The sequence below is a fragment of the Bactrocera dorsalis genome, chromosome 5 (assembly GCF_023373825.1).
Source record: "Bactrocera dorsalis isolate Fly_Bdor chromosome 5, ASM2337382v1, whole genome shotgun sequence".
NCBI lineage: Eukaryota > Metazoa > Arthropoda > Insecta > Diptera > Tephritidae > Bactrocera > Bactrocera dorsalis.
The window spans coordinates 66,532,141-66,549,683 of NC_064307.1; the positions used below are offsets into that span (position 1 = coordinate 66,532,141).

Below are 17,543 nucleotides of genomic sequence, written 5' to 3' on the forward strand. Positions count from 1 at the left end.
ATATCACATTTTATATATCTTAAACCAAAATGTGCCTATAGGTAGTGTTAAAAGCTATTCTTTTAAATACAGTTGAACTACAATAATTTTAAATTCTATAACGCGAAGTTCTCCATAACTTGAACTCTTGCATTGATAATAGACGGAAAATTTCATGCAACCATAACCCGAAGTATCTCTAACCTGGAGCTCTTATGTGGATTATGGTGACCAGTTAGGGAAGTTCAACTATACATATATGTACATACACCTATGAGATGTCGGTAGAAATTCTACTGTTTTTGTAGGAAATATGCAATGAAAATTATACTGTTTTTATTAGAAATATTTGAATTATGTTAAGTTTTCTTCTGTTCTCAAAACAGTAATTCAGCTGTTGGATAACGAGTTGTGCCGACAAAAGCAACGCTGTTTAATAGTAACGAGTAATTCGTTGGCAACAATCTGTCAGGTGGGGAGCAGAAATTTTCTTCCAAGTGTCTTTCTCGTGCCCGTCATAGGTGCTGTCTGTGTAAGTGCTAATTTTTCAACTAAATTGCATAATTAAATATTTATTTGGTATAATATTTGCACATGATTAGAAGAAATATTAGTTTGTTGTAATAAACAAAAATTATAAACTAAAAATTTGCTGCATTAAAAGCATAAACTTTTCTTAAAATTTTGGTATATACGTCACCAACTACAACGTTATGTAACCTCAATAAGAGGGATGATTTTAGATTTTTACAACTGACCTTGCTCTGAGTTTATTCTATATAATCATTTCTTTTTAACTATTTTTCAGTTTGCAAAAGGATTAACCGAAACAGCGAAAAGTAACATATTCCAAAATGTTCTCATCACTGTTTGAAGCTGCCAAAAACTCGCCATTGCGCACTCCATTTACTAAAGTCCAATGCGACGCCACCGGTAAGTCGGCGACTGGCCCAGTGCCCGGACGCCAGATTCAGGCAGCTGCCGCAGCTAGCGGTGATTCGTGCGAATTCGGCAGCAACAAATACTTTGCGCTATGCGGTGTCGGCGGCATTCTGTCCTGCGGTACTACGCACACCTTCGTCGTACCGTTGGATTTGGTCAAATGCCGTCTGCAAGTTGACCCCAAAAAGTACAAGAATTTGATCAACGGCTTCAAGGTTACCATTGCTGAGGAAGGCGCACGAGGTCTGGTTAAGGGCTGGGCACCAACATTCTTCGGCTACTCAGCACAGGTGAGTGAGTGGGCGAAGTGAAAATTGTATACGCACGCGAAATATGTGTGCGCAAATAAATGAGTTAAAAGATCTTCATGAAACGGGACATAGGAATTCCGAAAATTAGTGAAGTCAAGCGAGTTTAGTGAAGAAACCAATCGATGTACATTTGTGGAGGACGTCAAATAATAAGAAATGAGAAAATACTCAATATTGTATCGAGGTTACACAATCCCCTTTCGTTATCGGCTTATTGATTTTTAATGGTAAAATTTTTGATTTGATTTCATTGCTACACATTAAAACCGATCGGTATATTTTTATTCAATATCCTATATATTAATGCCACATGACAAAAATTGTATGATTAATTAGTTTGCTTATTACGTCTGATTTCCTTTCTGTCTTTGGTTTTTGTGTACTTAACCAAAGTTTGAGTGTAAACTCATATCAGCATTCCCACTCGACGTCATTTATTTAGTATTTGTCATCATGTGATAAGATTTATGTTATGGTAATTAAAGCGGCTACTCAAAGTTGTACGTAGATAAAAGTAGTTCCAAAGTTTTAGTAAATAACCAATAAATTAAATTTAAAAAATACATCACATAACATTGCATAACGTTAAAAATTAGTGCGAAATACCGTTAGAACCATATATTTGCTTGAAATTTTTAGGTCAATAGAATATTTGTGCTTATTTTTATTTATATATTCTTTATGCTTGTTTACTCATACAACGTGTAGGGTCTGTGCAAGTTCGGTTTATATGAAGTCTTCAAAGTGTACTACTCCAACATCTTGGGTGAAGAGAATTCATACTTGTACCGTACTTGGTTGTATTTGGCTGCCTCTGCATCGGCTGAATTCTTCGCTGATATTGCTTTGGCTCCTATGGAAGCTGCCAAGGTCAAGATCCAGACCACACCTGGCTTTGCCAACAATCTGCGTGAGGCTTTGCCTAAGATGATCAAGGATGAGGGTGTCGGTGCCTTCTACAAGGGTCTGGTACCATTGTGGATGCGTCAAATTCCATACACCATGATGAAGTTCGCTTGCTTCGAACGTACCGTGGAATTGTTGTACAAGTAAGTAACGTAACTTTCATACTACCTTTATTAGTAGTTATGCTAAATTCGTTTATTTTTCCTTCCAAATTAGACACGTTGTACCCAAGCCACGTGTCGAATGCTCCAAGGGTGAACAATTGGTGGTGACATTCGCTGCTGGTTACATTGCTGGTGTCTTCTGCGCCATTGTATCGCATCCCGCTGATGTGGTCGTTTCAAAATTGAATCAAGCCAAGGGCTCCACTGCCATCCAAGTGGCTAAATCGCTCGGCTTCATGGGTATGTGGAACGGTCTGACGCCACGTATCATTATGATCGGTACACTCACTGCCCTGCAATGGTTCATCTACGACGGTGTCAAGGTTGCCTTGGCTCTGCCACGTCCACCACCACCAGAGATGCCAGCTTCGCTCAAGGCTAAGGTCGAAGCTTAAATCAATTTTAGTTTTAAACCGAACTCATCAGTAAACTACAATACGTATCTAAATTAAATAAGTTCAGCCAGCGATATTAAAGTGAGACACGGCATTAAGTCGTCACAGTTACAGTAGTTAAGTTGCAAAAAAAGTATAGCTAGTTTACCACAACAGTACGAGTGAATACAGTGAATATACATACACATTGGCACGGACATACGTATCGGCGCATTTATAAGGGGAAACGAAAGAAACAAGACGATACGCGACTAAAATGCATACAACTGCTAAAAACTTAGTGTTTAAGGTGAAAAGTGTTTAAACGCAATGGAATAGCAAATACGCTAACTTACTATAGTTTAAATTTTAAAGCATTTATAGCAACATAATTCTGGCATTCCAGTGGCTAAGGTAAATAAGCCGCTAGAAACTTTGCATTTCTATTTAAAAACATTTAATTAACTGCAAAAAACATTCTGTACTACTTTTTAACTACTTGTTTCATATTTTCAAACACCTAACTTGTATTTACTCTTGTCTAATGTATTTAAGCTAAAATTCTAATTGCGTGCGCGCAGCGAAAAAAAACTTATGCTAAGTGAAAAATGTTATGTTCAATTTACTAACGATTATTGTGACACTAGCTTAGCAGCATTAAGTGAAAAGTGTAAAATATGTATCGTTTTAACCATGTGTTTTGTAATCCCCGCTAAACAGCGTTGCTAACGTTGTCCGAAAAAATATAGTGAAATATTCAAAACTAAAAAGCTGTGTTTCTTTTCTCCAAACAAAATGTTATGTTTTGTTTTATATAACAATAGTTAAGTGTGTAAGTGCGAGGGAACTTGGCTAAAAATAGAAAGAATCCGTAAAAAATCTACGTCACCGGAAATGACTCGGTCTTTTAACCGGAAAAGCTCTGTCAGCATTACAAAAACTAAAAAATGTATATTTCAAAAAATATATTTTATTTAGAACTTTGTGGTATATATGTAGGTATATACAAGTATATTTAGGTATATGTATATAGCTATTTGTATATGTTTGCCTTAATTCAAAATCTACATTTGTTGTTCTTATACTACTTTAAAAACTAAATATCTACAAAACGCGTTTAACAATTACACATATGGCTCATTTAAAGTTAATAGCTTGATTTTATAACATATGATATTATATAATATTTTTGTTTACATATATACATGTGCTTAAAAATAACTAAATTAGTTAAAGGAACCGTAAAGCAAAGCAAATTGGTGTATAGAAACCTTAAAAACGTGTGTTGAAATGGTTTAGAGGCTGTCCATGTTTCGACAAAACTACAAATCTTGCTAATGATCTAACAAAGAGAGGTGGAAAATATGCAAAAGAGTATTCAACTAAAAATCTAATAATGTGTCAGTTCAGCATATTTTGTGTTATTTTTAGAGCATAATTATTTTTGAAGGCCAACTGCGCTGTAAACACTACATAAAAGTACATACAGCACATACGATATACAAATGTTTGTATGTATGTTGATGTTTAAAAAAGTTTGCTTTGTGTCGATATATACATAGATTTTAGATTTTAAATTTTATATGCATAAGAAGAAACGCTTATTTCAGCAAATTAAAAGAGTTTTTCATGCAAGGATACGATTTTCAGCCTTCAGTTTGTATGGCAGCTATAAGCTATAGTCGTTTGATCTGAATAATTTCTTCGTATATTGTATGTAAGCTTTGAATAATAAGCTGCGCCAAATTTCGTGTTAATATACCAACAAATAAAAAACTTTTTCATACAAGAACAAAATTTTCAGCGCTCAGTTTGTATGACAGCTATATGCTATAGTGTTTCGATCTGAACAATTTCTTCACATATTGTATGTAAGCTTCGAATAATCATCTATACAAAATTTCATAAATATATCACGTCAAATAAAAAACTTTTCCATACAAGAACAAAATTTTCAGCGTTCAGTTTGTATGGCAGCTATACGCTATAGTGGTCCGATATGGACGGTTCCGACAAATGTGCAGCTTCTTAACGAGAAAAGAGCGTGTGCACAATTTCAGGTCGATATCTCTAAAACTAACAGACGGACAGACAGATTTACATTTGCATATATGTATGTATGTATGTACTTTTCGGCTTTCAGTGCAAGTCTTCAGTTAGCTGCCAATTAAAGTAAATTGCGTAGAAATTATTAAAAAAAAAAAACAAACAATTTGATTTTGTTAAGCTAAATTTGTTGTGCAACTTTCTTAACAACCATTTCAGTCTTACAGTTTCGGATACAAACGAGCGAATAAGTAAAAATGTAAGCCGTGCTAACATTATTATTTACATGGTAAAAGAAAATATATATATTTAAATAAATTTATATTTAAAAAAATATATAAAAAAAGAAATTAATAACCAGCTTACAAAATAGTAAATTTAATAATGCTAGGCTGTGTTTGCTATAAAATTTTGTTCAACGTTTTATTTGCATTTTTTTAATTTTATTTATAATTTTTTTTATTAAAAAAATAAAAAATAAAAAAATTTATTTTTTATATTTCTTTTAATTTTTTTTAATTTATTTTTTTTCATTTAATTTTTTATTTTTTTCTTGCTTTTGCATTTTGCTGCCTATATATTTTTTACTGGCTTATTTTTTGCATTTTGAAATTGTAAAATTGTAACAAAAGTGAAATAATTTCCCTTTTTGTATGGCAACATATTCGAAATTACTTACACACGCTTAAAATCGTAACAATTTACATATATGTATGTATATTTAATACACACATATATATATTTAAATATACACATATTTATGTATGTATATATAACTAGCTATGTATTTGTATATAAAACTAGTTACTAAAATTAATATTTACAAATTTTTTTATTTTTTTGCTTTTCTTATTTATTATTTTTCTTACAAAAAACGGTTTAAAAAATTATTTATCGCTTACAAAAACATAAAACATACAAAATCATATGCATAGAATATAAAAAAAAATGTCGTTACGAAATTAAAAATGTTTTAAAAAAATTAAAAAGAATTATCTCATAATATATAGTACATTATTGGTTGTTGTTGTGGGTAAAAATATAAATTATTGTCAAATAAAAAACATTACACACATTAAAAAAGTCCCATTGAGACACGGCCTGCAGACGTTGCAGCAATGTCTTTAAGTCGAGTATATAAAAATAATCACAAATAAACAGTTATATATAGATATTATTTTTGACATAAAAAAGTAAGTCTGTCTGTCACGCGCGCCCACAAATTCGTTTGCAACACGAGTAGAAGGTTTTTTTCATTAAAAAGTTTTTTTTTTAATTTTTTTCAATTTTGTTTGAATTTTATTTAATATATATTTTTTTTAATTTGAAGTGTTTTTCACTTTTTTTGAATTTAATTTTTATGTTTTAATTTTTTCAATCTTTTTTGTAAGAAACTCCGCTTAAAAAAATTTTCAAAAAAATAAAAAAAAACATAAAAATATGTAAAACAAATTTTATGTTTATCGAAAAAATAATAATAAATAAAATTCATTTAATAAGCGCTACTATGAAAACCGTGCGCATGTTTTTATATTTTTCAAAGCTTTTTTTTAACTTTTTTAACTCTGAGCTTTTTTTTTGTTTGTGAAAATTTTAAAAAATCTTTATGGAAAACCATGTTTAAAAAATTGCAAAAAAATTTAAAAAAATAAAAAAAAAATAATTTTTGTGTTTATCGAAAAAATAACAATAAATATAGTTATGGCTTCATTTAATAAGCGCCAATAATAATTACAGTTTTTTACATTTTTCAAATTTTTTTTAGTTTTTAATTTAAAATGCCGTTAAGAGAATTGCAAAAAAAATTAAAAAAATTAAAGAATTAAAAAAACATTGTTTGCTATAAAAAGTTTTGTTTATCAAAAAAAATTATAATATTTACAGTTATTTTTTTAACTTTTTTCGCATTTTTTATTTTTGATTCTTTTTTTTTTAATTTTTTTGGAATTTGTTTTTAACGGTTTTTTCTTAAAAAAAAATTAAATAAATAAAAAAAAAATCAAATCAATTTAAAAAGCATTTAAAATTAAAAAATAATTTGTTTAAAAAAAAAAAAATTTTGTTAATATCAGTTATTTTTTTTTAACTTTTTTCGTTTTTTTACTTTAATTTTTTTTAATTTCTTTTTTTTTTTTATTTTTTTTTTTAATTTATTTTTAACGTTTTTTTTCTTAAAAAAATTAAACAAAATTTAAAATTAAAAATAAATTTAAAAAAAGTTAAAAAAAATTCGAATCAAAGTGGAAAAACTTAAAAAAAATTTAAAAAAATAATAAAATAAAAAAAAAATAAATTAATATATTAGTAAAACAATGTTTAAACATTTAAAGAAATTAAAAAACATGTTTTCTATAAAAACTTCGGTTTATCAAAAAAATATACACTAACAATTACAGTTATTTCCGGCTTCATTTAATAAACGCCACTAAAAACACACTGCGCATGTTGCAAGGAATTGTGGCAGCCGCGCACAGACTTGTAAAAAGTAAGTAAATATATAAAACCATTTATAAAAAAATCGTCAGCACAAGTCTCGTTAAGAATTTATGCGTTAAAAACCCACAAAATAAAATAGTATACATGCTTGTTTATATAATAAAAGCCAAACGCCGTGCAAAAATCACACAAACTCCGCGCGCACATAACACAATATTTGCCGCTTACAGCTAGACTACATTACTACAACAACAAGTGTTTGTTCTTCAACTTACAACTAAACTTACTATAATATATATATTTTTTATGGCTATATGTAGGCGTATTTTATAGTTTAGTTATAGTTTTAGTTACAGTTTTAGTTATAGTTTTGGGTATTTGTAGTTATAAATTTTTGTTTTTATCTTTATGCTTTGTTGTTTGTAGTTTTCAGTTTTCATATTGTTGTTATTGTTATAGCATATGTTACTAGTTTCAGATTTTGCAAATAAACGCTTGTAATTTGATTTCTTTAGCGCTTGTGCGCATAGTTTCAAGTAGTTGCTTTAACCTAAACTAACGCTAAACGCTACTGTGGCCCCTAAGCTCACTCAAACAACTCAAACTCATAACGCAGCTCTGAAAACGCGCTGTTTTTTGCGGTGCGCTGAAAATGTTTGTAGTTATTTTTGCAGCTCTGCTGGTAAATATTGAGTTTGCGTTAGCGTTTCGGGTAGTATATGTTCGTATAAAGTTTCTATGTTACCGTACTCTTAATTTTTTAACACCGTACTCTTATTTTGTTAACTCTGTACTCTTATTTTTATTTTTTGCCTGCTTATTTAAGCGCTTGAACACTTCAAAGTTATAAAAAAAAGTAATGTTTTGAAGTCTCAACGTTTGGAGAATGCGCTCATATGCGCTTATTGCTGCTCTAAAGTACCGCGCATGCGCGCAGCAACGTTAAAAACCGGCAAAATAAACAAAAGTAAGACACTGCTTGCTAACTTTACGCGCTTTGTGCTTACTTTCGCTGCTTGTGCTTACTTTTGTTGCTTGTGCCGCTTTGCTGCGCTCTGCGCCTAGTCTTAGTTCCGCTAGTGCGTCAATGCGCTGCAGCTGCTGGACTATAAATGGCAAGTCATCACGTTTTCTATACGCTATATAGGAATCTTTTGTGCTTGGGACATCAACAAAGTTCATTTTAGCATATAGCGAACTTTGTTGCTGCCTCAAATAGTATACAAATAAAGAGAGTTATTGCCACATTAGTTAAAATTATGCAGCGCTACTTAAACTGGCTTGAAAAACTAAGGCGCGCGCCGCTTGCTGGCCGTGAATTTGAAACCAGCTCGAATACACTTAAGCCACGCATTAAAGCGCTGACCAAACAAGTTGAGGCGCGCGACTCGCGAGCTCAGCCCACTGAAGTTTGTCACTTCCTCTAACACTTTCTAAAGTAAACGCTACAAAATGGTGGCGCTTTGCTTTGGCGGCGCGTGCCGCCTTCCTATTGTTTGCTGTTACAATATTGTTTTTAAGTTTACTAGTTTTTTCTTTGCTCCACTTACTACTTTCTTCCTTACTACTTCATTCCTTACTACTTCCTTCCTTTTGTATACTTAGTCAATGTTTTAATATCACTGCTTCTACTCTCAAGTCTTTATGATCGCGGCCCACAGGTAGCTATCACACGCAGGGGCCACTAAATCACTTATTTTCTTGTGTTGTTTTGAAGTTAAAGCTTTTAAAATGTCCACAATTGGTGCGCGAATATTGCACCGATTTTACGCTCACTAACCTGTCGTATGTGTTATATAATTTTTAACAATTTCTAACGATTTTTAACGATTTTTCGGATTTTTTTTTAATTTTTTCCGATTTTTTAGCTCTTAGACATCACCATGAACGCCTTAACACTTGTATATTATATAGTTTTTGTTGTTGTTTTTGACTTTTGTAGCGCCTAAATGTTGCTTAGCAGTTCTTATAATGAGTTCGGCTGCACTTCATGTTCCGCACGCTCGATTTTGACTGTTGTTTTGGGTTGTTTTGGCATACACCAGTGGCGTCGTCGCAGCTCAGCAGCGCCGCTCATGCTTTTGTGCTACTGCTAAGTATTTGTCTTGCTTTGTGTTTACATTTGTTATTGCTTGTTTTTGTTATTGTTGTTTTTGTTGCTGCGTCTAAACTAGTTGTTCTACATTGGCATTTATGTAAGATTCTTTGCTCTACTGCAGGGTTGTTTGCGCTGTTCTCGACGTGAGCCGCTGAGTGCTCCTTAGCGCAGAGCATACGACTCGCATCCTTATTTTAGTATAATCACCATCACCAATATTTCTCCTCGTTCTGTTTTTGTTGCCTGTTGAATTTGAGGAAATTTTCCTTGTTTAGCTTCACTGTTTCATTCAAGTTTGCTCACCAACAGCTTGTTGACTGCTCGCTTCTAATACAAATGACATTTACCAGTAGGGGCCCGACTCCTGACTCCAATTGTTTTGTGCTTGATGCTCTTTCGTATTGCTCAGTGCTTCCGAGAGCGCGGACATCACATGGCCGCGGCAGCTATTGCGCGACGTATTCTTGTCATATGGCGAGAGCGCGTTGTAGTAGAAGGGCGAACGCTTTGTAATAGTATAGTTCTTACCCTGCGGCGAGGTGTAGATAAAGACAATTGATTAATTAACATAACAGTGTTAAAGTAAGTTATATCTGTGGCCTACCCCATTGTTATCCCAGTATTCTTGGTTGTTGGCACGATAGCAAATGCAGAATTCCAGCCGCTTTGAGGATGGCGGCAATGTGATCTTGAATGAGAACGTATCGAAGACGACGTGCGCATAGGTTGCTGGTCCATAAGCCTGCAAATAAAAGACAGCAGCGTAACGGTTAGCAACAATAATGCTTTGGTTGGCAGCTTGCTTGCAACTCACCCTGGCGAAGGTGCAGAATATGTCTTGCTGATTCTTCCAGTCGTCCCATGTGACGCGCACAACGACTTCCTTTTCGAAAGAGATGTTCTTCATTTTCACCGTGCCGACAACAATGGACTCTTCATCCTTGACAATCACATTTTCGAGTGAGACAAAGTCACGATCGATTTTTTCTCTGCAATATCGATAAAAAAAAATAAATAAAATTTATAAGTCCAAAGATATATTCATAATAAACCAAGAAAAGCAGTTAAATTCGGCTATATAATAACAAGTGAACCGATCCGAACCGTTTCTTCGAAGTTTGCACCGTTTTCTGGGGTAATAAATTAGGTTAGGTCTGTTCTGTCGGTTCCCTCAGCATTATAGTTTGAGATGATTCTCAGCTTCTTCCAAAAAGCTGATGTAACTGGCTTCCGGTAAGGCTGCAGGAATTCCGATCGAACAGTGTCCGGTCAGAACTCATACTACCATTGAAAGCCCGACCTTGTTGAGGGCGAAGAGCTCCCTCTACTTCTTCTGATTTATCCTGGGCCAAAAGGACCTTACGACTGCACAGCTGCGGGCCCAATCGTTCAGTAGTAAACCATATGAAGCCAACGGAGCTCCTACTCGTTCCTTTGCCTCATTATATGAGAAAGCTTTCCATACAAGCACTTTATTCTATCCGCCATTCCATCAAAAGAACGTCTTCTTGGCGAGGAAAGGGCAGGTGCGAGATGTCCTACACAAATCTCAAAAACTGAGGGATCTTCGATCTTCGCTGGATCAAAAGAACCTTGCGACTGTACAGTTGGTGGTAGTTGACCAAGGCTTGAGGAGCTGGTCTTAGGACCTACAGTCCAGTAGTTGGCAAATTTATAGAACATATATTTGTTAAATATATAAACAGAGGAGCTGACGGGCCAGACAGTCGAAATTTCCGATAAATAACTCAAAAACTGAGGGACTAGTTCGTGTATATACTAAAAGACGGACGGACAGACCGCCTTGGCTAAATGGACTTAGCTTGTCACGCTGATCATTTATATTAGTATAGTTTATAAGGTCTCTGAGTGTATTATGAACATCCTGGCAACCTTAATATACGCTGTGCAGAGTATAAATATAAAAATTTGTGTTTTGCATACTTTGCACTCACCTAAATGTTAAGTAATCGGATGCTGGTTGTTTAAAGTCGACGGTCCATTGATCGGCCGGGTGTGGACTAACGAGGCCCTGTGTAATTTGCTCCAAGAATTTCGTGCTCCACAATGGCGGCACATTCGAGGGTTCGGACATAACGCGCACCTCCGTTAGCGGTTGACCTTCATCGTCAGCGAAGATCACACGCTTGGTACAACGGCTGAAAGGTGAAGAAAAGATAAAAAAAATTTAATAAAACTATTATTGAAATAAAATAATGTATAGTATATATTTTTTCAAATTTAGACAACAGTGCGTTGTGATATGTGTAGTGGGGTCTAAAATAAAGAACCATATGATCGAGGCAACCAAGTTGGTGGGCGCGTGTTGCTATATTTTTACCAAATTTAGCCTTTGAAGCAGGCGTCGATCACGCCAACCGCCAAATGACTCGTCTAATAACGCATCAACAAGCAACACGCCCACCGAGTGTTGCTAAAAAGCGATTGCAAGTGACATAAAACAAGCAACAACAACAGGTGACTTAAATGTCTTGCCAAGGATGTATAAAGATTGCGCCAAATATTGCATTGCTTGACTCGTTGCTGACGCCAAGAAAATTAAGAATTCCTAATTAAGCTTCGTATTTGCATAAAAAAATGTCTCGAGACCTATGTGCCGTGATGAGGTCAGGAGGTGAAGGTGTTTTTAAGGTTTTTGTCGGTTTTCTCAGAATTAATACGGCTTGTTTTCAAACTTATTTATAGCTCCGACGCCGCAGCTGGGCCATTAGGAAGCGAGTTGCGTTGGTCTTCAATGTGAATAAGTCATCTAAATTTAAATCAATAAAGGCACCACAGACATATGATCATACATACTGATACAGATACATACGTCCATACACACATACAGACAGACATATGTTCATACATACATATATTCATACATATAGATCGGACAGATGTGGCATGCGGCATCTCGTGTTGCAAAATGCCTTGTTTACTACGTTTGTATGTATGTATATATAGACAGCAACTCTAAAAGGTGTGAAAAAATATTGTTGATGGCTGAGGTGATCAAGTAAAGTGCAACAATTTGAAAAGAAAAAGTCTTAAAATGAAAGTGAATGGCACATTTTAAGCGCTATTTTTAAGCACATACATACATACGTACAAATATACATACATATGTATATATTGTATGCATTTTTGTAAGTAAAAGTACATATGGATGTACGTTCTTGTGCTGGCTTTTGAGTGAGTGTCAAAGCGGCCTTTTAGTGCTTTCTTTGCAGAAATCAACATTTTTATCAAAAGCAGTCTTCGAAATATTTAGAAAAATTACAAAATAATGCTGATTTTAATTATTTTTGAAAACTCAAAATTTTTGGTGATTTTTTTAATAATTTAAAACTATTTTTAAAATTTTTTCATATAAAAATCATAGTTATATTAAAATTTTTAATTTTTTAGATTTTTAAATTTTTTTAAAATTATTATATAAAAATAGAATATATATTAATTATATTAAATTATTTTTAAAATATTTTCGTAGAATTAAAATTTTGCGTAAATAAAAAATTTTTTTTTTTTAAATTTTTTTTAAATTATTATATAAAAATATTATATATATTATTACTAATTATATTCAATTATTTTTAAAATATTTTCGTAAAATTAAAATTGTGGGTAAATAAAATTGTTTTATATTTTAAGTTTTTTTATATAAAATATATTTTATGGTTAAATTAAAATTTATATAATTTTTTATTTTTTTTTATATCTTAATATTTTTTTTAGTATAATAAAAATTATATTTTTTTTTATAGTAAAAAATATAATTAATTCAAAATTTTCTTTCTTTTTTATTTAAATTTATTTTTAATTTTTATTTGTTTAGTTTTGGCAGCTTAGAAATTTTTTAAACTTTTTCAATTTTTTTTTAATTTATATTTGATTTTTTTAACAGCGCAGGAATTTTTTTTATATATAAATAAGTTTAAAAAAATTTTTTTATAATAAAAATTATAATTGAATAAATTTTTTTATTTTTAATTTTTTTGTATAATAATTAAAAATTTTGTGCCTTTTTTAAATATATTTTTAAGTTTTATTTGTTCATTTTTCAAAGCTAAGACATTTTTTGATTTTTTTATTTAATTTTTTTAAACATTTTTTGTATAATAAAATTTTTGAATATTTTTTTTATTTTTATTTTTGTATTTTAAAAAAATATATTTTAAAATTTTATTTATTTACTTTATATAATTTAAAAAAAAAATGTATAATAAAAAAAAATATTTTTTTATTTAAAAAAAATTTTTGTATATTAAAAAAATATATTTTTTAAATTTTTACAGAAAACAATTTTTATATAAATTGATTAAAAATAATTAAGTTAAAAATAAATTTAAAAAACTTTGAAAAATCCAAATGTGCTTGTACAATAAAATTTGCATTAATATAATTTAAAACAAATAAATTTCAAAGTTTTTTTAAATTTATTTTTATTTATTATTTATATATTATTAAAATTTTTGTTATTTTTTATTATTTTTTAATCATCATTTTTGTGTCAAAAATATACAGTCATTTATAAATTTTTCTTTCTGTTAAATTAAACTAAATTTTTTCCAGTGTAAGTAAAAAACATATTCAAAAAAATTGTGCTTTAAATTGATTTATTTGTGATGAACAAATTTAGAATATATTACATCAATTTTATTTCAAAATAAATTAAATTTTTTTCAGTGTAAATTCAATATATTGTATATAGTATGTATGTATATTCGAAAAACTGTTTTTTTTCCTTATTGATTATTATCAATAAATTTAAATTCGCTGTTATTCAAACACTTGGAACAAAAATTAAAAATTTTTTCGCTAAAAATTTAAATTTTTTTCAGTGTAAATTCAAAACATATTGGAAAATTGCGTTTTAAACCAAATAGTATAATAAACAAATTAAAAATACATTTAATATTATTCCAAGCCTTTCAAAATAAATTAATTTTTTTCAGTGTAATTAAAAATATATTAAAAAAATTTTATTTTAAAATTAATCCGTTGCATTTATAAAATTTAATTAAGTTGAAACTAGTTTTTTGTGTGTCAGATATTCAAATAATGCGGAATATATGTATATTTAATGACTTCCTCAAAATGTTGAGCAGAAATATAAGCTTGAGAAATTTTGATATTAATAATAAATTATATTATTTTTCGTAACAGAAAATTATTGAAAATTAAAAAAAAAAATGCTTTGAAAGTCTATAGACAAAAATACCCACATACATACATATATCTAGAACTCATACCTACATTTGTATGTATATCAAACTCTATACCTAAGTATATGCTTACGGCTCCCTATAAACCTCATTTACGAGTAGTTGGGATCAAATGCCTGAATCTATTTTCCAAGTGACGTTTTTTGTTTTATATAATATAATAAATTGTATGTATTGTATATACTTTTTGTATGTATACCGAAATTTATCAATCTCCTTTCCAAGCTCTGAAATCGAGCAATCTCATGACGACCTTGCATAATAGAGTCAGTTAATTAATTAACACCACTTTATTTTTAACATTTTCTATTAAAATTTATCGTTTGCAAATTAGCTAACAGTCCATAATTGTTACAGCAAACGAACGCATGTCTGTCGTTGAAACTGAAACAGCTGTTTCTACCACTTTATGGAAGGCGAGTGAATCAAGTGCGCTTGTTAAGTGCGATTGGCGAGCGCAAATCAAGCGGTGAAAAATAAACAGAATTAGACCGATAAATGCAAAGCAAGTCAATATTTGCTAACCTGTTCAAGTATGGACATATATATTTATAAGTATCTGTAAACACAGCTGTTCTTTAACTAACGAGCTGACGTCACAAAAATGCTAGTTATCGGCTTATCAACACATGCTCGTTCAGCAAATTTTCGGCTGCGCAAAATTGAATCACTGTGACATGGAGGTGAACGCCCAATTTTGGTTGCCAAAAAAACGTATGGCTGTCGGCGCGGAGTATTTACGTCTGTCTCGGGTTAAATTTAGATACTCAAGTGTTTTTGTTTTGGTTTACTCCACGCATGTCTGGCAAAAACTCATTACACGCAGAATGTACGCACACAAAATCATTTATTTTGGACTTCGCTGCTGCTTGGCCATAAGCGCCAAATGGTGACTGGGAAACTTATTTGCGTGTTGCCAACTAACGGCTGATAAAAATACTTGACAACAAGAAAAAAATGTTAAATTCGGCTGTAGCTGGAGTAAACTTCATAAGAAAAAAGTTGCTATACAAGAAATTGGTTTTGATCGGTTAGTTCGTATGGCAGCTATATGCTATAGTTGTTCGATCTGAACAATTTTTTAGGAGAATATACCGTTATCTTTGGGAATAAAATGTGAAAAATTTTGTGCAGATATCTCGTCAAATAAAAAAGTTTCCCATACAAGAGCCTGATTTTTATTGACTAGTTTGTATGGCAGCTATATGCTATAGTAATCCGATCTGAACAATTTCTTTAGATATAATAGCGATGATTAAAATAATAATCTATGTGGAATTTCGTTAAGATATCTCATCAAATAAAAAAGTTTTTGATACAAGAACCTGATTTCGATCGTTTAGTTTATATGACAGCTATATGCTATAGTTGTCCGATCTGAACAATTTCTTCGGAGATTATACCGTTGTCTCCAGGAATAAACTGTGCCAAATTTTGTGCAGGTATCTCGTCAGATGAAAAAGTTTCCCATACAAGAGCCTGATTTCGATCGTACAGTTTGTATGGCAGCTATAAGTTATAGTGATCCGATATCGAGAGTTCCGACAAATAAGCAACTTCGTGTAGAGAAAAAGATGTGAGCAAAATTTCAGTTCATTATCTCAAAAACTGAGCACACATACAGATCATTATGTATATATTTTTATATATAGGGTCTCCGAAGTTTCCTTCCGAATGATTCTCAACCTGCTTAAAGTGAAATTCGCATCACTGTTAATTTCAACACACGCTCTGTATATATTTCTGCATATACTTATCAATTACAATACCTTCAAGCAATGAGGTCAGTGGCTTGCACGCAGACGTTGCATTCGCGCCTATCAGTGTCTGACCGCAATCTCTGCATTGTTGTAACGTCAGGTTTACAGCAGGATCACTTCGAACGCGGCGAAGACACGATCACTTGCCTGTGCGACGCTGCTTTGTCTACAACATGCAAAAGTGCGTAGAATGCGTCTGCAGACGCGCTGCTACAAGCTGCTCAAGTCACATATCTTGGAACCAACATACATTGTCATACAAACACACTGAGTTTTGAGCGTAGAAACGCGGGCTCAGTGTGTTTAGCGTGTATCTTTATTGTGTTTAATACTAAGACACTCGCTGTAAGCGCGTCTTTGCGCATGAAGAATGCGTTGTGCGCAAGAAATCTGTAGGTAATGAGAAAATTACAGCGATACCGGTGCAGCTGTGCAGTTTTATTGCTTGGAGCAACAAGTGTTAACGATCGCATGCGCGATCACTGATGGCGACTAAGTAGGCGGTAGATGGCGCGCTCTGCGAATTATTACATATTATTGTATATAAAAGCGATTGCATGTATGTCATATACATATGTTTGTATGTGTGGACAGTTTGATAGGTAAAAAAACCAGAAGGCATTAAGGAATGTGCAGCGTTGTTGGCTGCTGGGCTCTGGTCTCTGTAATCTGGGCTGTGGGCTGAGCAGCAAGCAATCACATGCATATGTAAGTGTGATTGAGGAAAAAGTATATTGATTTTTACTTATAAATATGCATTGTGTTGCGTCTGTTTTTATTCACTTTTCTTATTTTTGTTATGATTGGGCTGCATTGCAACGCCAGCGACGCTGTAATATGCTGGCTTTTTTTTGACTTCCCAGCGATCATGTGGACAACGCATGTTGAATGCTTGAACGGCGGTTGTTGGTGGGTGCTGGCGGTGCTAACAGTGACCGATATGGATGTGGAGACACAGTAGACACCATATACATACATATATCCAATATAAGAAATATATAGAAAAGACGTGTGCGTGAAGTTGTCTGTTGGCGGCCCACCATAACAGCGCTGTCTGGGCAACTCCACTCAACAACGAATTATACAATTCACACGCAACAGGTTTTTACAGCTTGCTTGACTTGATTGTCGCCACAAGCAGTGGTAGTAAATGTAAATCGTTGGCGTCTTCACTATCGGCTACGAAAGCGGTCAACGATACGCTGGCTCACATTTAAGCGGTAGTGATAAGCTTTGCCGGTGTTTGCTTCTTGATTTCTCCACGCATGCGGTTTGTATGTTTGCTTGCGTGTTTCGCCA

General features: G+C 32.3%; 2 protein-coding genes across 4 annotated transcripts in view; one reads left to right on the forward strand and one right to left on the reverse strand.

Annotated features, from left to right (window-relative positions):
* Positions 1–357: 357 nt before the first annotated feature.
* Positions 358–3,446, forward strand: LOC105225929 (phosphate carrier protein, mitochondrial). Its single transcript, XM_011204613.4, has 4 exons — positions 358–511; positions 788–1,211; positions 1,941–2,281; positions 2,355–3,446. Exons 2-4 carry the CDS (start codon positions 834–836, stop codon positions 2,695–2,697), a joined length of 1,062 nt encoding a protein of 353 aa, XP_011202915.1. The 5' UTR covers positions 358–511; positions 788–833; the 3' UTR covers positions 2,698–3,446.
* Positions 3,447–5,281: 1,835 nt separating this feature from the next.
* LOC105225928 (protein phosphatase 1 regulatory subunit 3C) overlaps positions 5,282–17,543 on the reverse strand; it is a 38,111-nt gene continuing 25,849 nt past the window's right edge. For 2 of the 3 annotated variants that reach the window (XM_049457457.1, XM_049457459.1), the window contains 5 exons: positions 11,212–11,415; positions 10,071–10,245; positions 9,861–9,998; positions 9,604–9,785; positions 5,282–9,499 (listed from right to left, as the gene is read on the reverse strand). In XM_049457457.1, the coding sequence (XP_049313414.1) occupies positions 9,466–9,499; positions 9,604–9,785; positions 9,861–9,998; positions 10,071–10,245; positions 11,212–11,415 (733 nt within the window). In that variant the 3' untranslated portion in view covers positions 5,282–9,465. Of the gene's footprint in view, positions 9,500–9,559; positions 9,786–9,860; positions 9,999–10,070; positions 10,246–11,211; positions 11,416–17,543 lie in introns of all 3 variants that reach the window. The other variant, XM_049457460.1, reaches the window with a different exon arrangement.

Bases quoted from the DNA above. Each gene is read 5' to 3' on its own strand.
- LOC105225929 (XM_011204613.4), top strand. From the start codon at position 834: ATGTTCTCATCACTGTTTGAAGCTGCCAAAAACTCGCCATTGCGCACT. The intron at 1,212-1,940 runs GTGAGTGAGTGG...TACAACGTGTAG, and splicing joins TCTTCGGCTACTCAGCACAG to GGTCTGTGCAAGTTCGGTTT. The intron at 2,282-2,354 runs GTAAGTAACGTA...CTTCCAAATTAG, and splicing joins ACCGTGGAATTGTTGTACAA to ACACGTTGTACCCAAGCCAC.